Genomic DNA, 25,425 nt, shown 5'->3' with positions numbered 1-25,425 from the left:
AGTGGGGTGATCTACTAATTAACCATTTGTTGGATCCAATGCATATATTCAAGAATGTGCGAGAGCTCCTCTGGAAGACAATCATGGGAATGAAAGACAATCGAGCTTCACGAGATGATTTGCAGTCAGTTGCAAAGATGCTAGAGCTGTGGTCTTTCACCAATGCAGCTGGCCAAACAAAACTTCCAAGAGCGCCATGGGTATTGCTAAAAAGCGAAGAGCGACAAGTTAAAAGTGTGATTTTAGAGTTCAGGACGCCAACAAGATATATGCGATGTCTCAAGACAGCATTCACCCGTGACGATCAACTGTCAGGACTGAAATCGCACGACTGGCATAAGTTCTTGCAATTCATTCTTACTGAAATAGGGAGCGACACGATTTCAGGCGAAGCCGAATGACTAGAGGCTTACCCTTGCCAGACTATCTCGCTCTTCTACCTGAATTCCCTACAATGTCATGGTTGGACAAGACAGTGAGAGCATCTCGACAGATCGGAGAACCCATATCTCTAGAAGAGGAAGAGCTGGCTATTGGATGTGACTAGAAGTATCATACATACATGGCACTGTGGTCGCATGGATAGCATTTCAGAACACAACAAATTGACAGCAGAAGAAACACGTTTGACAGTGGGGTAATGGTTAGTTTCATGCAAAAGAATAGGGCCAGTGCCAGAGACACGAATGAGAGCACTAGCAACCTGGATTACTGTGGTTTGGTGTCAGATATCCTGAAAGTGAGCTTCAGACGGTTTGAGATGTTTTTGTTGGATGTGAAGTTGTTCAAGGTGATTACTTCCGGTCGCAATGGAATGGTATGCAGAGATGGAAACAAGCTTGTGCAAATAGATTCTACAAAGGTTTGGACATATGCGAGCGACACATTTGCTCTCCCCGAACATTCCGAGCAAGTGGTCTTTGTACCGGACCCTCTAGAGTGACAATGGTGGTTTGTGGTTCAGGTTGCTCCAAGAAATAAACAAGTATTTGAAGGGCAAGAGATCCTGGAGGAAAGTCGGTCAGACGACGCAGATACTACTGTGACATTAGATGAGATGGAAGAAGGTATGGAAGAGGAAGCTGACAGATATATGAGGGATGACGCAGACGAGGTAGAATTGACACTTGTAGATGAAGATGCAATGGATGAAGACAATCTGCCAGAACGAGTTGGGACACAGTTATGTCTGCAATTAGAGATAGACGATGATACGGTGCAAGATCTTATCGATGATGCCTCACTCGTCGAGGCGGCCTAGGCCTGTAAGTGTTTGTGTGAATACGTTGATTTAAAATTAAGCTTAAAGTTAATTTAAACAAAGGTGTTCTGACGCTTTATTTTACTTTCTTTGTGCAGGACTTTAGTATGGCAGACCAATTTCCAGATCCCGCTTCTATGAGTGCAGATGCATTTATGGGCTTCGTCAGATAGATGACGCCCGATCAGATGACAGAGGCGTCTCAGTACTGGGTAGCAAGAGGCATGGGTACTACGCCTCCGGGCTTCACACCCGAGGGTCCGACGCCTATGGGGGGGACACCTATGAAGGGACGCCTATGGGGGGGGGACGCCTACGGGTACGACGCCTGCGAGGTCTCCCATCACGGCCGCTTCGACACCTAGGGGTGAGGCAGAGGCGGGTACGTCCTCATCTCCGCAGCACAGGCGCACTCGCCGATCTTGACGATCGTCAGGTGGAGGTGGTGGTTGCTGTAGAGGAGGGTCCATAGATGCTTCGACCCCTCCTCTCTCACGACCCCCATCCTACCCAGGCACACCTCTCGACATACCTCGGACACCTTGGGTGGCACACGATCCTAGTGCCTCCAAGATCTATATTGTACGCCAGATGGTTCTGTTGACATGGATAGAGTCGGGATTGAGATGAGACAGCGGATTCGCCAGCTCGCGGAGCTGCAGTTTTTGACCAGCAATCTGACGCCTTAGCCTGATGAGGATGAGGACAAAATCAGTTATATAGTGGAGACCATCATGAGAGAGTACCAGCCTGCTCCGGGTTCAAAGGCTTTTATGAGGAGGTGGATCAAGGGTGTTGCACGGGACACCGTGAAACATCGACAAGATGCAGCTCGGCAGGCTTTCAAGACCGGCTCGCCGAAGCCTTCAGGCATCCCACACGAGATGTGACAGCAGATCAGGGAGGATGAGCGGGCAGCGGACACGCGGTTTACACAGCAGCGTTAGGCCGCACAGATACGACAAATGACCAGGGGGACATCTCATCTTGGCAACGGAGGCTTCGACACCTTTTGCTATGAGTTTGTGGGTTTCCAATCCAATCCTAGCTATGGCGTTTTTTAAACGTGATGAATCATGTATTCTTATTACTTTGATTTTTGTATAAACGTAGAATCTGGCGATGCATCGAGCCCCGACACGCCAAGAGGAGAGAGATGGATATCGCAGAGGTATCTATGAAGTATTGAATGATCTTGATGCTTCAGGAGAGCGTGTAGACTGGGAGGCGTTACAGTCTCGCTGATCAATTGAGGTGAGACGTTAATATGTGTGAGTTGATTTAATTAAATAAGTATATGTGAAGTAATATCAATACTAATTTTGTGACTTGTCCTATGTGCAGGTTGTGACGCCTAGTCATCAGTGGATTTCATATATATTCTTTGTGAGACACAGACACGCTTCTGTGTCTCTTTTTTGTATAGACATATATGGTTATGGTTATTGTTTTCCTTATGGTTATGGTTATTGTCATTGTATAGACATGGTTATTTCTCCTATTCTTGTATAGACATGGTTATGGTTATTGTTTTGTTTATGATTATGTTTAACTTTCTGGTTATGCTTATGGTTATTGTTTTGTTTATGGTTATGGTTATCTGCATTATGGTTTTGATCAATATGGTTATGGCCGGTTATAATTTTAATTTGGTTATGGTTTTGCACAAATTAAGTTTGTTATGGTTATGGTTTTAAGTTGGTTATGGTTTTGCACAAAGTTCATTTCATTTCTTTCATTGGCCTTAAATCTCATGTGAGATCCTACATGGATAGCATGTAGGAGGCGTATATATGATTTATTTTTTTTTTGAAAATTTTATATAAAAACGAAGGGAACTCTGCCGAAATTTCTACGGGAGCACGGTTGATTTTGGTGCTGCTCGCTTTCTTGGGCAGAGGACCAGGCAGTCTATCCATCTTTTCACTGGGCATAGACTAGGCTGTCTGTCCTCTATTCAAGAAAAAAAAATTATGTTATGGTCGTCGCTATATGCGTCGCTAAGCCCGTCAAAATATGCGTCGATAATATTACCTTTCGACACGTATATCGACGCATATAGCGACATTTTTGTAGGGACGCGTATATCGACGATTTTTTCGACGGGGTGCGTCGAAACCTGCGTGGAAGGCCCTCTTTTTTTTTGTAGTGCATGTACACCTTGCAATTCATAAACATCTAAGTACCATTTTCTCGGTCAACATTAATAGGAATTGTCACAAATTTTCTTCTTTGAATCAAAGAAAACACAAATAACTAGTTATAATCTATAATGGCACATTGAATGTAATATTTTTTTGAAAGCGTACAAAAACTTAATTTACACACAAAATTTAATTTACACTTTTCAAGACTTTTAGATTCTAAAATCAATCATTTATCCAATGTAGAAATTTGATAACCAAAGTAGGTGTATCTTAGATCCCATAGGTCATTTAGAATAATTTTTTGAAAGTAGTACATTTCGAATCCTTTAAAATTAGCCATTTGAAATATGTTTTCAAGATTTTATCCATATGAGATCCACCACTTGACCATTCTAACCAAGCCTTGAAAGGTGGGTGCATCAAAGATCCACCACTTGGCCATTCTAAGAAAGTCTTGAAAGGTGGATAGAATTGTTGATGTATCCTAGATCCATCACATTACATTTTCAAATAAAGTATGTAGGATAGGTAGATCCTAGATTCACTATTTGGCCATTCTAGCCAATTCTTGGAAGGTGGGTGCATCCAAGATCCACCACTTGGTCATTCTCACCAGGTCTTGCAAGGTAGATGCAATGGTTGGTTTCTCCTACATCCACCAACGTCCCATTTTTTAAAAAGTGTGTGCAATATGTAAACTTTAGATCCACCACTTGGCCATTCTAACCAAACTTACAAGGTGAATGCAATGGTTGGTTTCTCCTACCGCCACCATCTATCAATTTTAAATAGTGTTTGTATGAAAGATAGACCGTAGATCCACCACTTGGCCATTCTAAGCAAGTATTGGTAGATGGGTGCATCCATGATCCACCACTTGGCCATTCTAATCATGTCTTGAAGTTAGGTGTATTCAACACTTGGCCATCATAACACTTGTAATTTTACACAAATTTTGTGGCATGAGTAGACCCTAGATCCAAATCTTGCAAGGTGGACGCAATGGTTGGTTTCTCCTACAACCACCATCTATCAATTTTAAATAGTGTTTATAGGAAAGATAGACCGTAGATCCACCACTTGGCCATTCTAAGCAAGTATTGGTAGGTCGGTGCATCCATGATCCACCACTTAGCCATTCTAACCATTTCTTAAAGTTAGGTGTATTCAACACTTGGCCATCATGAAACTTGTAATTTTACACAAAGTTTGTGGCATGAGTAGATCCTAGATCCACCACTTGGCCATTCTCACTAAGATTTGGAAATTGGGTGCATCAAAGATCCACCACTAGGCCATTATAACCAAGTCTTGAAATGTGGATCTAATTGTTTGTGTCTCCTAGATCCACCACCTTGCACTTTCAAATAAAGTGTATGAAATAGGTAGACCTTAGATTCCCTAGTGCGCCATTCTAACCAAGTCCTGGAGGGTGAGTGCATACAACATCCAAAACTTGGCCATTCTAGCCAACTTTTAGAAGGTGGGTACAATGGTTGGTGTCTCCTAAATCCTCTAATCTATAACTTTCAAAAAAGTGTGTGAGAAAGATAGACCTTAGATCCACCCCCAAGTCATCCTAGCCAATTCTTGAAGGTGGTTGCATCCAAAATCCACCACTTGGCCATTCTAACCAGGTCTTGAAAGATGGATGCAATGGTTGATTTCTTTTATATCCACCAGCTTCCTATTCTAAACAATGTGCTTGCAATATGTAGACCTTAGATCCACCACCTGGTCATTCTAACCAAGTTTTGAAGGTGATTGCAATTAAGATCCACGACATGGCCATTCTAATCAAATATTGAAAGGTGGATGCAATGGTTGGTTTCTCCTACATCCACCAATTTTCCATTTTAAACAAAGTGTGTGCAATATGTAGACCTTAGAACCACCACTTGGCCATTATAACCAAGTATTGGTAGGTGGGTGTATCCATGATCCACCACTTGGCCATTCTAGCCATTCCTTAAAGTTAGCTGCATTCAACAATTAGCCATCATAACACTTGTAATTTTACACAAAATGTTTTGCATGAGTAGACCCTAGATCCATGACTTGGCCATTCTGACTAAGATTTGGAAAGTAGGTGCATCAAAGATCCACACTCCATCATTATAACCAAGTCTTGAAATGTGGATCCAATTGTTGGTGTCTCCTAGATCCACCACCTTGAAATTTCAAATAAAGTGTGTGAAATAGGTAGACTTTAGATTTCCCAATGGGCCATTCTAACCAAGTCCTGGAGGGTGAGTGCATCCAAGATTCAACGCTTGGCCATTCTATCCAGTTTGTGGAAGGTGGGTGCAATGGTTGGTGTCTCCTAAATCCTCCCATTTACAACTTTTAACAAAGTGTGTGAGAAAGGTAGACCTTAGATCCACCACCTAGCCATTCTAGCAAATTCTTGACAGTGATTACATCCAAAATTCACCACTTGGCCATTCTAACCAGGTCTTGCAAGGTGGATCCAATGGTTGGTTTCTCCTATATCCACCTGCTTCCTATCTAAAGAATGTGTGTGCAATATGTAGACCTTAGATCCACCACCTGGCCATTCTAACCAAGTTTTGAAGGTGGCTGCAATTAATATCCACTATTTGGCCATTCTAGCCAAATCTTGTAAGGTGGATGCAATGGTTGGTTTCTCCTACATCTACCAACTTCCCATTTTTAACAAAGTGTGTGCAATATGTAGACCTTAGATCCATCACCTGGCCATTATAACAAAGTCTTAAAGGTGGCTATAATTAAGATCCAACACTTGAGCATTCTAACCAAATCTTGCAAGATGGATATAATGGTTTGTTTCTCCTACATCCACCATCTATCAATTTTCAGTAGTTTTTGTAGGAAACATAGACCGTAGATTCACCACTTGACCATTCTAACCAAGTATTGGTAGGTGGATGCATCCACAATCCACAACTTGGCCATTCTAACTATGTCTTAATTAACACTAGAATGGTAACAGGAAACTTTTATGTCCTTGGACACTTTTGTGTCCTGTTAATTGACCATTTTGCTTGAATTATTTGAAGAGTATGAAAATGAATTTCTAGGTTCTATATATCCACAGAGTTGCCTTATGAGCTGAAAAAAACTTAGCATTTTTTTTGGAGTATCGATCTCACCATTAACCTTACTCTTGCACAACATTTTTGAACCTAAATTGTGTGAAAAAACGGGCCTGTTTTTGGCTTTTTTTCAATTGTTGGCAACTATACCACTCTAAACTTCATGTTTGTGAGGTTTAGATTGCTAGAGGTTAGGCCTTCATAGTTCTCAACATCTTTTGATGCTTGTAGGGAGAGCTAAGTGTTAAAATTGAAAGTTATGACCAATTTACAAGAATTGCATAATCCTGTTTTTTGGCCAAAATTAGCACTTTTATGATTTTTTTGGTGGCTTTCTTGATATCCAAATTCAATTTTGATTGTGTAAGTGTAATGTATAACATAAAGCTAATCTTCCTTGAGTTTTGGGGGACCTAATATGCTATATAGCATAGTATATGATGATGGTTGAGTTTTTTGATTGCTGAAGAATACGATACATTTTAGAGTAGCAAGTATAACTTTCTCAATATTGCTAGTTTCTTAGGCCAATTGTGTGTATTTTGTAGGTAGTAACCATATCTAATCATAGACTACAAACTTGGCTAGATATTGAGTAGTTTCTATGGGTTTCTAGAGGTTATAATGCTAACCCAGTTTTTTCATGTTTGATGTATTGAGCACTTTATCATTGCCCCCAAGGTTCCAATTGTAAGAGATCCATTATCCTTTTGACATGCTCCATGGCTCCTTTTGAATCCAAAGGCCCAAAGGGAACTAAGAAAACATGTATATAGTATCTGTATTGAGCGTGACTATAGAAACTTTGATGATAGGTCCGCAGAATGGCAAAAATGCAACTTTTTTGTACCTATTTTTTTTCCCAAAAAAAAATTAGTGAGGTAAAATCAACCATATGTTTTGGTCACCAACCGATTGAAGTTAACGGGGCATTTTATCTCATGTCCTACAAAAATCCCCACTCTTATTTATATGCAGTCAACAGTAAGAAATTTCTGTTTTGGGCAAAATGCAATGGTCCATCAACTTTGGAGACTTGTAGTGACCAAGGGATGAGAAAAATTACAAGTTTCTCATTTTTTCCATATGTAGTAGTTATTGAACTATAAGCTCATGAAAGGATTTTTCAAAATGAGTGGATCTACTATGGTTTTGGAATTTTTTTCCCAAAACCCTGAAAGGACACTTTTATGTCCTGTTAGGTTACCATTCTAGTGTTAAAGACTAAAGTTAGGTGTATTCAACACTTGAATATCATAACACTTACAATTTTACAAACATTTTGTGGCATACTTGACCATTTTGACTAAGATTTGGAAAGTAGATGCATCAAAGATCCACCACTCTGCCATTATAACCAATGCTTGAAATGTGGATTCAATTGTTGGTGTCTCCTAGATCCACCACCTTTCAAGTTCAAATAAAGTGTGTAAAATAGGTAGACCTTAGATTTCCCAGTGGGCCATTCTAACCAAGTCTTGGAGGGTGAGTGCATCCATGATCCACCACTTGGCCATTCTAAGCAAGTCCTAGAAGGTGAGTGCGTGCAAGCTCGAACACTTAGTCATTCTAACCAAGTTTTGAAAAGTGGATGCAACGGTCAATGTCCCCTAAATCTAAGATCTTACACCTTTAAAACAAGTGTGTGGGATAGGTAGCTCTTAGATCCACCACCTAGCTATTCTAACCAATTCTTGATTATAGTTGCATCCAAGATCCACCACCTAGTCATGGTAACCAAGTATTTCAAGGTGGATGCAATGGTTGGTTTCTCCTACATCCAATACATTGTAATTTTAAACAAAATATGTGGGCTAGGTAAGCCCAAGATCCACCACTTGGCCATTCTCACCAAGTCTTGAAGGTGGATGCATCGAACATCCACCACTGACCCATGCTAACCAAGTCTTGGGAGGTGGGTGTATCCAAGATCCACCACTTGGTCATTCTAACCAAGTATCAATAGGTGGTAAATCCAAGATCCATCCCGTAGCCATTCTAATGATTTCTTGAAGCTGGGTGAATTAAAGTTCCACCACTTGGCCATTTTAACAAAGTCTTGAAATGTGGATTCTTTCTTGACATTTAAATAAAGTGTGTGAAGAAGGTACATCCTAGATCCACCATTGGAAATTCTAACTACGTCTTGAAAGGTGGATGTAGTCATTGGTGTCTTCTATATCCACCACCTTCCAATTTTAGATAAAGTGTGTGGGATAGCTAGACCCTAGATCCACCACTTGGCCATTCTAAGCACTCTTCCCTTGACTTTAGATCCACCACTTGGCCATTCTAACCAAGTGTTAGAAGGTAGATGCACTGGTTGGTGTCTCTTAGATCCACCTCACTGCAATTTTGAACAAAATGAGTTCAAACTTTTTTGCTCCAATTTAAATTTTTCCACTCAAATTCAAATTTCTTGCTTCAATATAATTTGAATTTTATCGCTTGAATTTAAATTTCGAGGCTCCAATTCAAATTTTCCCACTCAAATTTTTTAATTGATTTCAAAATTTAGGGCAATAAATCAAACTTTCTCGCCTAAGTTTAAAGTTTCTTGCAGAATGAAACTCAAACCCGAGATCCACCTGTATAAGCACTTGTGAAGAAAACATATGAGACCATGCTTCATGGAGATGTTACAACATGAGAGCAAGGTGACTTATCCAATCTCAATGTCAATATGAATCTCAATCTAAAACATGAAAGAGTGATAATATTCTTGTGCCAACTAAATATGATAGTTTATCTTTCTTTATGTTTAGATATTTTCTCATTTCATCCCACTAGGTCTTTGTCACTAAATCAATATCCATACTTCTACAAGAAAGGCACCCTTTTAAGTAGTTGAAGAAAGACCCAAGCTTCCATTGATAGTCAAGACACTTGAGAATTTATTTACTACTGATGAGTATAACAGAGATCTTATAAAATCTTTTCAAAAGATCAAAGAAGCTATATCCATCACGCAACAATAGCAAACGGCTACTACTGATATACATAGACGACCCTTGACCTTAAAAATTAATGATTGGGTATTTTTCAAGTTTCCAAAAAGCACGCCTAAGTCAGAGTAAGGGCAAGGAAACACAAGGACGCCCGACGGGTCACTAGAAAATATTAGGCTAAGTTAGCAAAAAGATATTTTGGCCCATTTCAAATTTTTAAGCCTATCAATGAAACAACTTATAAATTAAGGTTAGCAACTACCTGGCTCATTTATAATACCTTTCATCTGAGCCTTTTGAAACCTTATAAGGGCATGCCACCCAAAGAACCTGTAACTAAAGAACCACCCGATTTTGAGGGCCAAGAAGAGATTTTGCAACCACAAAGCATCCTACAACATGAAGACAAGGTTTTATAAAGTGGTAAGACTATCCGACAATATCTTGTCAAATTTAAGAATTATCATTTTGAAGATATAAGGTGGATACAAGAAATCTAGCTAAAAGATAATGTAAACCTTGTAAATATTTATAATGACTCCTATCAAATGTAAGAATAAAGTATGAACAAAGAATATTTTATAAATAGTTTTGTCTTATTTGATCTCTAAGATATTTTAAATGTTCATAAGTCTTAAGTGTACGCATGTACCATAAATCAAGTCTGCGGTAGCTCAATCTCTCAAGCATATAGTGGACCTTACCAATCTCATAGTCAAGGACGACTATGATGTCAAGGGAGAGGTAATGTCACGAATATTAGTTTCTAACCTTCGAAAACTATTTTCCAACTTAAATTGTCCACTTAAGTCTAGAAAAAATCAAAAGAGAATGAGTGAAATTGATTAAGTGCTAATGGACCAACCAATCAAGGCTTGAGACCAAAAGGAAAAAAGTCCATTAAAGAACAAGGGTAATTGCTAACTAATTATCTTAGTGAAAGGTACGGGTTAAGGAAGGATAAAGGTATCTTGGGCAGCATTGATCACAGATAGAGGACAAAGGAGATGACTGAGATCAATTATAGGAGTCTAAAAATAGAAAGTGATTGTGCTAAGTTCAAGTCATTAGAATAACTCTTTAGACTCTAAGTATGAAGTTTAGGAAGCCTTGGGTGAAATTCTAACTTGCCACAAAATGTCTAAATTTAGCAGGTCTAAATCTACCAAGTTTTGGGAATAGCATGGCAATACCTCTAAAACACTGTGCTAAGGTTTTGCATAGGAGATGAAAGTTTTAAAGCCCAAAGGGTGAGTTTTACTTTTGTCAAAGACTCATAAGCCTCCAAGGTTTGTGCAAAGGTCCTGCACCCGATAAAAAGACAAGTTTATGGTTTTTATTAAATGAAAGTAAGAATTTGAAGACTAAGATTAGATCAACCCTTCCTCATCTAGTAAGTTGACTCTACTCTTGGTTTACTAAGTTTAACTAAGCTACATGTCCAAAGTAGCCTGCACTTGCTTTGAATGAACTTAACAAGTGTGTCGAGAAGTGTGTGTATGGTTTCTACTTGTGAGGCGTGGGGGGGGTTCTAGCATGCAAGGCAAGAGGGACAAGTGTTGGAGCTTGCTTGAGTTGAATTGGGATGTGTTCCCACCCCATTGGTCAATTGTGAAGCATTCTAACTTAAGACTAGTTGCACTCTTGCATAGCTATATAAGAAAGGACTCGTTGAATTGAAGCTCTTGCTCCTCTCACACACACTCTCAAGTGCCCAAGTTGGCAAAGCAAACTCTCTCTCTCTCTCTCTCTCTCTCTCTCTCTCTCTCTCTCTCTCTCTCTCTCTCTCGTGGGAGCTCAAGAGATGGACTATATGCTTAAGCTTCTTCTTCTCCATCTCTACTATTCTATTTCCAAGCTATGCTAAGTTCTTGACCTGAGCAAGTGTACATGGAATATCAATTCTCTTACTTGAAAAATACTTCTCTCCACCTTCATCTTCCTCTTTCTCTGTAGTTGGCTTTCTCCTGCCTGGGGTGTTTAGGGTTTAGGAAGGAGGGTTATACCATGGAATCTTGAAGACACCATCTTCTCAATTCAAGCAAGGCTTCGTAAGAGAAAAAACATGTATTGGAACAAAGATCTCTTTTGAGAGGATTAGAATACAAGCCCTTTTAGATGGGGATCGGCTCCAAGTAAATCCGGTCCTCATCAAGTTGTCAATCTTAATTGGTTATTCTCTTTGGATTATATACATGGTTAAAGCGTTTTTAACATGTATTTGTATAGAGAAATCTGTCCGACACAACCTATGTTCTCCTTGCTATCTCTCTCTTCAAGGAAACTCTCTCCTTTCATGGTTAAGTATCGTTGAATCTAAAAGTAAGTGTTCGATTCTCTGACAGGAATATTCAAGTCTTTGTGAATCAAAGTATTGCCATCTAATTTTTGTCCAAGTGGTAGTATATTGTTGTTGCTGAAGAACACTATCCTCCTCATTAATATCATTAATATTAATGAAGAGCTTCTATTTCTTTAGGTCTATCATTAATATCAATGATGAGCTTGCATCCTTCGTAAATCGAGAGTCTTTCATCTAAACTTTGCAGAGACTCATGGTTCTTATCAAATCACGCCAAAGCAATGGGATAGGGCCCAAATTAAACTTGTCAAAGATGAACTTGTTCTGGTGACACCAGATGTGCCACATCATTATTCCCCTGATTGAATGCCACAATGGGATTCCCAAGCCTTTGCATTCTCTTGACAAAAATTCAAACCATGAGACATGATGAGGGTGAAGGGTTGAGTATATCTTACGAAGTTCCTATAAGAGAGTTCATTGAACTTGTAGGAGAAAAATAAATGTTGAATAGTTTCAACTTCGCTTTTACATCTAGGACACTTACCATCATTAATCCCAATTCTTTTGGCTTATATGTGATCTGACCAAACTCCTTAATGGATAATCAACCATTGCAGAAAATGTACTTCATAGCCATAGGAAAGCCCCAAAGGATCTTAAACCTGTAAGTCCATTGAGAGCTCCTCCGAGATACTTCACATCGCTTGTTTAGTTTGCACCTAAGTCAAATCTTGCAGTCTTGAGAAGTTTTTGTAGATGATCTGACGAATGGCTTGAAGAGAATCAATGAAAAGGTAAGGAACAACATCTCTAGCCTTCCTAGCCCAGCATCTCTAGCCTTCCTAGCCTTGTCAAGCAAAAAGTCAGCACATAAAGGAGACACAACAAGGCCTCCTTGTCCAACCACTGATTCTCATTGTACATGTCTGACTTTTTCGAGCACCCTTGCCCTTCAACATTTAAGGATTCTACATATTTCTTTGACAATTTAGTGTGTTTTTTAAGAAGGGAAGTTACACTTTTTTTTGCCTATTTAGAAGGGCTTAATGTCCAAAAACAAGTAAAATGCCCTTAAAAAAATCAACCTGTTACCTCATGACGCCTACTTTGAATCCATTATCCTTGGCTTCGAAAAAAACGAAAATGAAAATGAAAATTGTGAACTGAACGTGGGGCGTGGCAAGATGGAAAAACGTGCTCAAGAAAAAAAATGTGGAAGAGATGAGGGAGAAGTGAGAACATGCGCAAAATAAAAGCCATGGCAGGCTGGCAGCAAGCAAAAGGCGCATACGCGCGCTCTCTTCTGCTCTCTGATTATTATTTGACCTCGAGATTCCCAGACTTTGAGAGAGCACCATCACTTGTGACGTCGACAGTCTCATCCATCCAACTCCAATATACAAGACTCCCAAGAAGAGTCTCATCACTGAAGAACTCTCTCTCTCTCTCTCTCTCTCTCTCTCTCTCTCTGTGCGCACGCGCGATAATTTTGCAATGCGAGCGCCGAGCACATATATTGCATGCTTAGTAGCATACTAGGCTACATAGACGCACATGTGAGATGAGTGATGCGTAATGGGTTCTCTCCCTCTCTCACACACACACACACGCGCAAAGTCCCAAACTTGGCCACGCACGATTATACACTCACAAATATAAAGCACTGCCTGAGTCTCTCTCTCTCTCTCTCTCTCTCTGATGATATCTGCGTCTGTCATGTCTCAATGTTAAGCCATTGATTCATTGAGCCAATGCTTTTAATGGGGCCGACGTTGGCGTATACAAAAGTGGCCGCTTCCCAAACAATCATACGATATATAAATAAAAAACAACAGCCAGCTAGCAAGTGAGTCTACTTCTCCCTCCTCAATATCATGAGTCCTGCATCGTGGTCCCTGTAGGAGGTTACATGGCAAGTGAGAGTGACAGCTAGCTGCTTGTACAGTTAGAGGCACCTACGCGCGGTTCTTGTCAATTCCTATGAGCAACTCTATCAGCAATCTTCACCCTGCAATCGATGCTCAGGACACCAGCGGTGGTGCCCCTGTATGTCCTCCTCGCCCTTGGTGTGCCACCTATATATGCCTCACCTCTTTGTGTCGGCAGATGCCTGATCTAAATGTAGGTCAAGATGCCTTAATTAATACTCACTAATTGCACTAGATCATGGACCAGTGCAGTGGCTTAATGAGATATCACTATGCTCCTAGCTCTATCCTGTCTCAGCTGTATCTCAACGATGTCGATGTCGAAGTCATTGAGGATGCGCCGGGCTCCAACAAATTTGCACACAATGAATTAGAAATGGACTTTGCTCGGTTTCTCGACGATAATCTTTGCAAAAACGCAAACCCAGGGTGGTCTGTCAACTCAGGATCGAACGTCCTACCCGCCTCACCAGCAATTAGCTGGGAGTCTGATCAGCTTCCGTTCTTGCTAGATCATGCACGAGATGCAGGGTCTAGTGTACATCAAGATTACAAACACCCACAGCTACAAGCCACAAAGGAGGCTGGCTTCAATATTGCAATGGAGGCTCAGGCTGGTATAAGAACCGCTTATACAAGTACCCCTAATCTAGTAGGCTCGTCGCCATCGACCTCAGCACATGACCTAATCGAAACTTCAATGGCCGCCCTAGTCGCATCATCGTCATCTTCAGGCAGTACTCATGATACTCCGATGCAGCTCCATGCATTTGTGGAAATGGGCAAAAGCAACATCACATCAGCCAGTAATTTGATAAGGTATAACAGCTCTCCCGCCCATGCTAATTACATGTCAAGCTTACTTGAAGAAAACGCTTTGCTCTTTGATCACCCAACTACTCAGACAGCCCCCTCCAAGCTCTCTGAGTGCAGCTGCACCTCAAGATGGGTGGCACCCATCAGCATGGCATCATCATCTTCATCATTTACCTTCAATGATGTGGCTGTCACCTTTAACCATGGAATTGGGCCCGCAAACAGAAGAGCTCATCAATCTGGATTAGAGATTAATCCTCAAGTGCAGGGCGCCATATATACAGCACCTCTAGCGCCGCCAAATGTAGAGAGGCAAATTTATGGTTTGCTACGACAACATAGCTCACCTGCACACCTCATTTCTCAATATACATCTAGTGATGTTGCCTCGACACCATCCGCACGCAAAAGGGTCCTGGTGTCAGGAAATTCTTCGGAGGAAGAAAGCAGAATTATTGGTGAGGGGGCTAATCAGCTGCAAGCAGCTGCACTCAGATCTGATGCACTTGGAACGATTCAAAGGTCGCAATTGCAACAAGTGGACTACTATAACATGCATACACCGCAATCATCTGTAAGTGCCTTCATGATGGGCACATATAGTTCTGTAGTTTTCATACTTATAACTGAATCATATAATCAGCATTTGATGTGAAAACCTGTGTATCCAGGAAGCTACATCTATGAGTGGAGAAGCTTCCTCGTCTGCAAAAGTGAGCTCAAGCACACCGGCACTGAAAAGCAACGAGGTGCTTTGTAGAGTAAGTGCGAAGAGGGGATTTGCGACAAATCCACGCAGCATTGCAGAGAGAGTTAGTGGGTTCTATCCTAATTGAATGGTCATGAATTTGATTATCAATAAAGAAAACAGCATTTCAGCATTTCACTATTGCCATGCATTACCTAATTAACACATATAGTGAATGTAGGAGAGGAGGATCAAAATCAATGATGGTATGAAGAAGCTGCAAGAGCTTATGCCAAACAGTGAAAACGTAAGCATTTTGTTTCTGTATATGTAGTTGTCATTCCCGTACTGACCCTCTTCTGGTCTGGAGTCTGTACGTAGTCCTTGTCTCTTCTTATTGGAGTTTTTTTTCACACGACTACGTCGGGAATATGTTGAGATTCCCGGCGGCTCGTCTATCTATTCACAACAAGAAGAAAGTGATTTTAAGCACCAATTTATCATAAATGATCACTCCTTCCTTGCAGTTGACGAATAAGGTGACGATGCTTGATGAGGCGGTGGAGTATATCAAGGACCTCCAACGCCAGGTTGAGGTATAATCGATTTGATTTCGCTACTGAACCATTTTTGTTACAGGCAAAGCAGTGCTTCCAAGAAATTATTGCGCTGAGTTTACTCTTTATATCATTAGGAGCTTTCAGCATGTACTTGCGAATGCAGCCACAAAAGCAGAAACAATATCGACGATGCCAAGGGGTAGCTGTATTCAAAAGAACACTTACAAGATCCCTGCACATTTATAGGCTTTGGTCTTCATATTGCCTATGACAATATGAGGACCAAAGCTTATCCTTGCACAATATAGGCTTCGACGGTCCCCATATTGTCAGCATAGGCAATGCCAATTTCCAAAACAAGGTGAAGATCACGGATGACAAAATACAGAAGAATTTCCGCAGCAGAATGGACGGATGGCGTCATCATCGACTAATCATGTCAAGATTGTCATCAGTTCTGCATTATGTTAAGCCATCGCATGTAGCAGAGATGAAGTAATTAAGAAGGAGGCGACATGATCAATGAAGCCGCATTCGACAATGCACTAGAGGTGGACACATGAAGTAATCAACAGGGCTATATTCGATTGCTTCTCATGTTTCTTCCTTTCTGCTCTTCCATTTCTGCAAAGCTCGCTGTTTGATATTGATCGGAGTCACACAACAATTGCGCCAAGGCTGTACTACTGCAGTGACCCTATTCAGCAACCTCATCCATATCTGCTCATCCTCTTAATATCATGTCCCGCTAGCTGCATCTGCTGGGCGATGAAATATAATGGTACTAGTACCTTCCCTTTTAATAGAAAATCTTCCCTTTTGATCTCTCTCTCTTATAATTCTCGGGTGTGTGTGGGTGTGTACTGTGCGCACGGCTAATAATAAAAAGAGGAAAATAGTATATCCTTTTTATCACCCAAGTGTGGTATGCCATTTCCCTCTTGAAGATCAGGTCTTAAGTTCAATTCCTCGTTGGCTAGATCTTGAAATCCTCTTGGGATAGTTTCCTACTGCCATAAAACTCTCTTTCTCTTCTTCTTCTTCTCCCCCCCCCCCCCCCCTCTCTCTCTCTCTCTCTCTCTCTCTCTCTCTCTTTGAGGTCTCTTGGGATAGTTTCCTACGACGTTAAAATTCTCTCTCTCTCTCTCTCTCTCTCTCTCTCTCTCTCTCTCTCTCTCTATCTATCTAATAGGTCTTGGGTTCAAGCCTACCATGATTTTCTAAGAGCCTTTTGGTAACTCTTGCAACGTGAGCGTTCCAAGTCTTCCTAGTCAATAGGAATTAACGAGGGAGTTCTTTTAAGAAGGGAGTTATTTTAAAAATAGCTCAGTGCTACTTTTCATGTCACGTTGGTGGAGCGAATCCAAGTCCAAGTATGTAGCATTCGAATTAGAACTACAAGCTAATAGCGTATGACATGCCAAAAGTGGAATAAGGATGCAATTTGGAAGGCACCCACATTTGGCCAGCAGTCAAAGCTATCAATACAGGAGCAGAGACAAACTCTTCCCATTTACAAGCGATCAGATCTCAAATCCAATCTTCATTCTTTGCATGTCCACTACTCTAAGAGGCTTTTGAAGTCGGTTGGCTTTTACTATTGCAAAAAGTTGGTCTTCCTTATTTGGAGTTTAGATTTAATGGACATTTTAAGCTCCAATTGTTTGACTCCATTCCCTAGATGGACCATTAAAGCCAGAGGACTTGGATAACCTTCCAAATTTAACAAATTTGAGTAAGCTTTAAGAAATGGCTTCACCATTCGAGAAGGTACATGAAAATTTCTTTTAAAATGAAATTAGTGAAGAATCCGGGGAGACTCCCTCGTTGACACGCTTGGATGGTGAACCACAAGATCTTCAGTGGAAATCCAATTACTACAATGCATTGTTAGTGTGTCTTGTTAACATTCTAGACTCTTTGTCAGTGTGTTTGCATGGCATGATAGGAGTGAAAATGCATGCAAATTGCTTGTCTGCCTTCGGGTTGGGACGGGGGCTCATATGAGAGAGAGAGAGAGAGAGAGAGAGAGAGAGAGAGAGAGAGAATGGATAGAGAACTAAGTTTTCCATTTGACAACCTTTCGCCTCTAGGTGCAATCATTATGAAGGTAGAGAATTCACGAGGAGATCCGCATGTTGTACACCATGAGAGATGGCACTGTAGTAAGGTTGCAATTTTAGAGCCCTTTGCCTTTGGGTGTAATCATTGTGAAGGCACGCGTGGAGATAGTTCACGAGGAGATTAGTGGCTAAGCACCATTGAAGAAAGCAGAAAGTTGTTTGGGGGTGGGGGAGGGAGAGTGGGGGGATTAAACACAAAGGGTGAGTTGTGGATCTTAGGTTAAAGAAAGAACCTTATGTTAGAGGGTTTAAAAGTGGAGAATCCAGAGATTAACTTATTTTTTTAAAGATTAGTCCATTATGAGGTGAAGAAGGTTGGAATTGGAGCCGATCTCTTTAGATAGCTGATTCCAGTGTTAGAATTTACAGCTACTGAAAGTCGTCAGTTCAGTTAGTGAAATTGGAATGGAATATGGAAACTGAAGTGGAATAGTTAACTGAACTGAAATACTCTACTGGGACTAGAAACAGACTGAATGACTGGAAAAGTGTTTCAGGTTCAGATTCAGAGTTTATGAAGAAGGAGTACAAGGTATAATAGACTGAAGTCCGATTGACTACTGCAATAATGATTATAGAGAAGAATTACAAGTGAAGAGATTGTAACTCAAGAACAGCTTCAGAAACTAAAACTAAGAGACTAGGAGTAAGAAGTCAAAAGCACAAGAAGCCCAAAGTACAATCAGTCCAATTACAATGTAATGGGTCCTATTTATAGCCTCTTGAGGTTACTGTGGTAACCGTCGTGGTAATTACTGACAGATCCACTGTTCAACTTCCAAGAGACAGTTCCCGCCAGTTGAGACTGTCTTCGCCGTCTACATCCTTCCCTCCTTTCTTGAATTTTGATAAGACTCCAAAATTTTTGAAAAAAAATCCACCATCTGATTCGTATGAGGTGTAGAGGAACCTCTTTGCTTGCTTGCTGGGTTGGCCGATGTCCCTCATGAGTTGGCCTATGTTCCTTATGATAGTACTCTTTTGAAGTTTCTAACTCTCCTGGCATTGATAACTTTATACCATACTTCATGCTTATTGAGTGCTTGACACCCCTATAATTGTAATTCCAAGTATGTCCAGCCAAAGCAATTCCAGCACCTTACTAGGAAAATCCACCATCTGATTCTGAAAGTGGCTGGAAAAATCCACAGTCAGATTTTGAGAACGTCTGGAAAAATCCACCGTCAGAATCTGAGATGCAACTACCCAGTATCCTTCCACTGAACCCTCTTCCTCTTGCCCTTCGGTCGTGTTGGTGTTTCAAAAGTCCCAGTGCCAGCATTGTCCTTCTGGATAAGTCTGTAAATGGCTTCTTGCTCAAGTTGATCCCGCCTTTCTGTGGTCATTTCCACTTCATAAGGTGTGAGAGGATGATAGGTTTTGGTGTCGGGATCATAGAGCGTGATTTTGCCTTTTGTTAGACCAGTTCTGGCCAATTTATGACAATGTGAAGCTGTATGGATCCATCCTTCTGAAAGAGGCTGATTTGTTTTAATCCTAGCTTCAAAGAGAATCTCAGCCATCTCTCTATATTGTGGTCCCAGGCCTGGTTTAGCCGTAACATCCTTTTCAGGGATTTTAGAGGACTCCACAGTAAGTTGCAGCAGCCAGTTTGTGATCTTGGTGAGACCTCTAAGCTAGATTTTCCATTGTCCCATACACAACTTAACCCTCTGTATCTCCTCCTTTAGTTCCCCAGGATCATTTAATTGAAGAGCATCATTGAGCAGTGTTTGCCAGGTTTTCCATTCTATAGTGGATCGCTAATACCAATCCTGAAGATCATCAGTAATATTGGAATATGTGAGCCGATCTACTGGTTTAGTATGTTGAGGATATAGTGCTGGAAAAAAACTAGGTAGCTCAGCTTCTCTAGCTAGTAAAGCATACAGGAGGACTGAGGAATCGGGTACAAACTTCAAAAAAATAAGGACAGACTGGTTCTCCTGTTGCATCATCTTTCTAGTTACTATGACCAACTGAAACAGCCTTGGGAGAGCAGTTGCTTGTTCTCCTACTGTTATTTGAGTTGAAGGCTCCTTACTGGTGATAGACTGATCTTCAATAATAGCTTGTACCCTCTGATCCAGAACTCTCCTGGCAATTTTCATTTGTAGTAAAACTTCTTTCAATTGACCTCTGATGTCTTTCATACATTTATAGGTTGGCCTGTTCCCCAAGAGGAGCTCTAATTCGATGGCTAGGGAATGACAGTCTGCAGTAGATTGTCGCTGCCAGTGTGGATTAGCTAGTTTTTCATCAGAGGTTAGTACCCATTCAGGTACTCTCTCTAGAAATTGAATTTTGTTAGGATGCTCAAGCAATTGGCACACCTCTTGGTCATGGAAAGCAATTGATTTCCAATGTTGGACCATTTCTTTGGTGACTACATATAGTCGCTCAAATCGTTCAAAGTCAGAGAGAAGAACATCATCCTCCTGATACATCCTAGTTATAGGAGCTTGTTGATGTCTTAGTCTCTTGTTCAGTGTGATGAGCTGTAAAAAGAATGTTGCTTATCACCTTCCAGAACCTCAGTCACACAGCTTTACCTTTCCCTTTCTCATCCAAACTGGGCTGTGAGACTGGTGTACTGGAGAATTCCCAGTGTTGCTGGGTTTTTGATCTCCAGCCTGCTGACCCCTATACTGTTCTGGCTAGTCTGTATTCGGCCGATTTCCCTCTATGGCCCCTGCTCCACCAGCACCGGATCCTGATGGTGGACATGGAGGAGAGTCATCATCATCATGCCTTTCTACTGGTTCATCCTCCTTCTCTTCCTCTTCTGCTGCTTTATTATCATCCTCATCAAGGTTGTTCTGTTGTTCAATATAGTCCAGAATATCTTGATTTGCCAAAGCACTATTATATTGAAAATGTTTATCTTGCAAATCACTTTGCATTATTTCCATGAGCGCCCTCAAATTATCTAAATTGAAAATAGCATTCCCCTCTGGATTTAGTATCTCAACCAAAGTATTATAGATATATCTTTCAGTTAAAGTGGATTTCAATGCAGTGTGGCTGGTCATTAATGAGTTGAAATCAACTCTCTTCATTCGCAGCATGGTTTCAAATCTGTCAGCAGCTCTTTCAGCCTCTACCTTTTCTTCTCGAAGCATCCTCATCTCAAACTCCATCTTTGACAATTTATTTTCTAAATGCTGAATGGTCCTAGCTGATTGATTTTCAAGGATACTGTGTCACAATGACTTTGCTCCTCTATCTTGCTCCAACTGCTCAACTTGCTGCTAAGTCTCCCTTAGTTCAACCTTTAACTGGGTCAATTCATCATTAGACACTGAGGCATCCAAAATTTGTCCTATAGCATTCACAATAGTGTTCCAGGATGACTGAATAAGTACTGGACAACCATCTTTCACCATTGTTGGGTCACAGGAAACTCGCTCATAAACTGTGATAGGAGCCATATATGGTAGTGTAGCATGATTATATTTGTGCAAGAGTAGGCGTCCTTTAAGAGGATGAGTCTGCAGCTGTTGTAGCCATTCCTTCTTGGTTAAATTCAAAGACGCTTCACTGATAACTTCACCAAGTGGACTCGAAGGTGCTGGTACTTTTCCCTTATCAGTCTGACCCACTGGCTGCTGAGCACTGATTCTATTTGACTGGTCTTTTCCTGAAGTGGTGGTCGCTGAAATTTGCTCTGCTGGCTGACTGATTCCACCATTGGTCTGGACGAGAGGCTGTTCGGACTGGTCAACTGAAGTCTGGTCTACTGGAGTCTTTTCAACAGACACTATTTTGACTTGACTTTCCAGCTGCTTAAGGAACACTGCTTTTGGCCAGTACAGTTTTTGATCTTTTAGAACTGCCAACTTTCTCTTGTGTGGATTTAGTCTTTGATCCAGTGAGAGCTAACTAGTTATCTGGGCTTCTTTATCTGATGATAAATTCACATTGTTAGTTACCGGGAAGGGCTTCTTGCTCCAAGCCATCCTTACCTGGTTATGAGTGTCTGGAGAAGTTTCCCAGTAAAGGAACTGCCAAACATACCAAGCTTTGAAAACATTTTGGGACTTCAACTTAGCAAGCTGCTCAAGCACATTATGTGACAGAATCTGACATAGATTTATTGGAACTGTGGAGTCCAATCTTTTTGCCAGTAACATAGCAAAAAATTTCTCTGACACATCAGTTGGATTGTTTTTGAGACTCACAGCTTTAGCTACAAAGCGGTAAGCAGCGGGAATGTCCAGACCCGCTACTGGAACCCCTTGCACACTGGCTTTGTGTTTCTTCTTGGCAGCATCATCTTCTTTCAGAGCTGCACTGATCTGTTCTGCTGTTGCTACAGATGGATTTGGCTCATTTGGCATCTTGAATTCAAAAGCAATATTTTCAGGTGTTACCAACACTTTCCTACCATAGACCATAGCACTTCCTTCATCCACATCAAAGGAATCAAGAACCTATCTAATGATAGATGTGTTAAACTTATTTCTTGTGGCTTACACAACCACATGCAAATCCCACAGTCGGGAGTAATACCTCAGCCTGCTCAGCTAACACATACCGCTATATTTTACTATGAGGAATAAATGAAAGAGAAGCTTTTGCAGCAGCAATAAGTGCTTGGGTTTCCTCTAAAGTTTCCTGCATCCTTTCCGACATTTTCTTCCTACCCATACACCGTGAAGACGACGAATCAGTAGAGGAAGAAGAAGAGGACTTACTTGAATCTTCAAACTCCTATCCTGTTGTGGCTAGTAAAGATAAACAGAAATCAACAGTTTCCTCAAAAGAAGAAGTTTGTGGTTTGAAGCACACAAAGCGCACACGGTGGCCTCTACACCAAGGTACTACTTGGATGCCTCACGGTGAGGGGGTGTTGAAGGGGCACCACCTACCGTTTTATGTGGCTAGGACGCGACCAAGAGCTAGTAGAGTTGACGCTCTATTGTTGAGAATGACATATTTATGGGAGAGAATCACCTTGAGCATATGGAAGGAGTTGTGCTCACACACATCTTCAACCAACCTTAGTGGAGAGAGAGAGAGAAAAAGAGAGAGAGAGAGAGAGGAAGAGAGACACCAACAATGAACTATTGGAGTGAGAGGTTTGAAGGGGTGCCTATTTACAAAACCTCTCTTGGCTACCCGTACCAATAGTTGCAATTATGCATGCGGAGCAAATATACGTATGAGGGTGACGGACACTACAACACAACATGGAGATATCGCCGCGCGTATATTGACAAAATTAGCGGGCATCGATATACGCGTCGATATAGGCGTCGCAATGTGCGTCGCTCTACACGTGGAAAGGCTTTATTTCCCATGCGTATAGCGACGCAAAAAAATTTGGGGGAAAAAAGCGAAACCCGCAAGCAGCAGGGGCCATTTTCGCCTCGCTCTTCTCAAATCTTGGCCTCCACCTTCTGCGCAGGTATTATGCCCCCCCGAACCCCTCTTTCTCTCTCTCTCTCTCTACATCGTGTGTGTGTGTGTGTGTAGGAGAGAGAGAGAGAGAGAGAGAGAGAGAGAGAGAGAGAGAGAGAGAGAGAGAGAGAGAGAGAGAGAGAGAGAGAGAGAGAACGGTGTGTGTGTGTGTAGGAAAGAGAGAGAGAGAGAGAGAGAGGTGTGTGTGTGTGTGTAGGAAAGAGAGAGAGAGAGAGAGAGAGAGAGAGAGAGAGAGAGAGAGAGAAGTGTGTGTGTGTGTAGGAAAGAGAGAGAAATGTGTGTGTGTGTAGGTAATCAAAGAGAGAGAGAGAGAGAGAGAGAGAGAGAGAGAGAGAGAATTAATGTATGATTAGGAAATTAAAATTAAAGAAAAATAATTAAAGAGAGAACTGAAATGAAATGTTATATTAACGTCTTCGAAAGGCCAAAGTGACCTATGAGACATGAGACAAGAAAGTTACAATGTGATGGATCTGATACAAAGTCAGAGTAAGAAGATGACAAAAAAAAATATTATGGAATCCTAAACTGCTGGGTATGGACTAAACGGCTAAACCAGCTAGCTGGGATAGGTAGATCATAGGAGATCCAGCAGCTGTCGCTGGCGGATCTCATCAATCTCCTCCATGGTCAGTAGTCTGACCGGGCGTTATGCATGTCGAGCCAAAGTGACCTAGCTAGATCCTTTGATGTAGCCTCTGTTGATGTTGTGTAGTCCTCCGCAGTCGTGGACGTCTAGATCTCCCTAGCTCAGTCGCTCGTTCGATCAGTAGAGAGATAGGGAAGTAGAGAGAGAGAGAGAGAGAGAGAGAGAGAGAGAGAGAGAGAGAGAGAGAGAGAGAGAGAGAGAGAGAGAGAGAGAGAGAGAGAGAGAGAGAGAGAGAGAGAGAGAGATAGGAAATAGCTAGAGAGATAGAGAAAGAGAGTTATATATATATATCCCAACAAGCATGCTCAGCCGTAGGCAAAACAACTCTGACAGCAGCAACCCTGGAAGCAAAACCAGGAGCATCCCCAACATCGCTTGCATCCATAGTACTAGAACGTACATCAATGCCGTACACAATGTTCCAAACTCCCGTTGATACAAGTACATGTTGCATCATGTGAGCCTACATAGGGTAATTGTCCCCATCCAATCTGTTCTCAACAGCAAACATCTTGAACGCATCTGTGTTGTTGTCAGCCATGGAAAATGCATGCACCTGAGTGTGAAAACTGCCTAAAATGAGGGAAAACTGAGTGAGACTAGCACGTGCTATATAGCACAACCCACAGTAGAATATATGGGACCTGTTATGCATTAATTGGTAATGACAAAAATTCTGCACAAAATGACGAAATTACATGTATAGACCTGGCTGTAGTGGAAACGAAGGTCGAAATGAGCCCAAAATGAAATTTTGAGCAGTCCAAGCTCAACGAGCTGTCTTATATATAGAGAGATAGAGAAAGAGAGCTATATATATATATATATATATATATATATATATATATATATATATATATATATATATATATATATATATATATATATATATATATATATAGAGAGAGAGAGAGAGAGAGAGAGAGAGAGAGAGAGAGAGAGAGAGAGAGAGAGAGAGAGAGAGAGAGAGAGAGGGAGGTAGGGAAGTGAAGAGCGAGACAAAGAGAGAGATAGGAAAATAAGGAAATAGAGAGAGGAAGAGAGATAGCGAGAGCGAGATCGAGAGAGAGAGAGAGAGAAAGAGAGATAGCGAGAGTGAGATCGAGAGAGAAAGAGAGATCGAGATCCCTTTTTTGAGCAAGAACCATGCAAGGCTTCTGAATCTTTCTCAAGTTGCTCATCCATCTCCACATTATCTTCTGGCTTGGACATGGAGGCCCTGTTCGGTCTACAATCAGGTAGAAAACTTTCATTGGGCTGAGAACTTCCATGGCTTGTGCATGTGGTGAAAAAAACACCATGATGGGCATAATATCCTTGGAAAACCTGTGCAAAAATTGCAAACAGACGGAACATTACAAAAATGACAAAAATAGTAATGCTTTAATATATGATTCATCAAGTGCAGCATTGGAACTAAAAGAGGCAAAGGGGTTTTGTCTGCTACATGCATTGCCATGTACACTTGGGAGTGCACGTATGTGTCTACCCATATAGGA

The 25,425-nt window shown here is 41.2% G+C and overlaps 1 protein-coding gene across 2 annotated transcripts; it reads left to right on the top strand.

Annotated features, from left to right (window-relative positions):
• The first annotated feature begins 13,256 nt into the window (after positions 1-13,256).
• LOC147428514 (uncharacterized) lies at positions 13,257-16,586 on the top strand. Of its 2 annotated transcripts, XM_086496965.1 has the most exons (6): positions 13,257-13,859; positions 13,965-15,056; positions 15,154-15,294; positions 15,412-15,477; positions 15,698-15,766; positions 15,865-16,586. In XM_086496965.1, the coding sequence occupies exons 1-6, from the start codon at positions 13,719-13,721 to the stop codon at positions 15,931-15,933; spliced, it is 1,578 nt and encodes a 525-aa protein (XP_086353091.1). In that variant the 5' UTR covers positions 13,257-13,718; the 3' UTR covers positions 15,934-16,586. The 2 variants fall into 2 exon arrangements, with proteins under 2 accessions (XP_086353091.1, XP_086353090.1); XM_086496964.1 differs by having other exon boundaries at positions 13,765-15,056; positions 15,154-15,243; positions 15,865-16,585.
• The last annotated feature ends 8,839 nt before the right edge of the window (positions 16,587-25,425 follow it).

The sequence above is a fragment of the Adiantum capillus-veneris genome, chromosome 23 (assembly GCF_014529385.1).
Source record: "Adiantum capillus-veneris isolate H3 chromosome 23, ASM1452938v2, whole genome shotgun sequence".
NCBI lineage: Eukaryota > Viridiplantae > Streptophyta > Polypodiopsida > Polypodiales > Pteridaceae > Adiantum > Adiantum capillus-veneris.
Note: the sequence above shows the minus strand (reverse complement) of the source record. Positions and strands in the feature narration are given on the sequence as shown.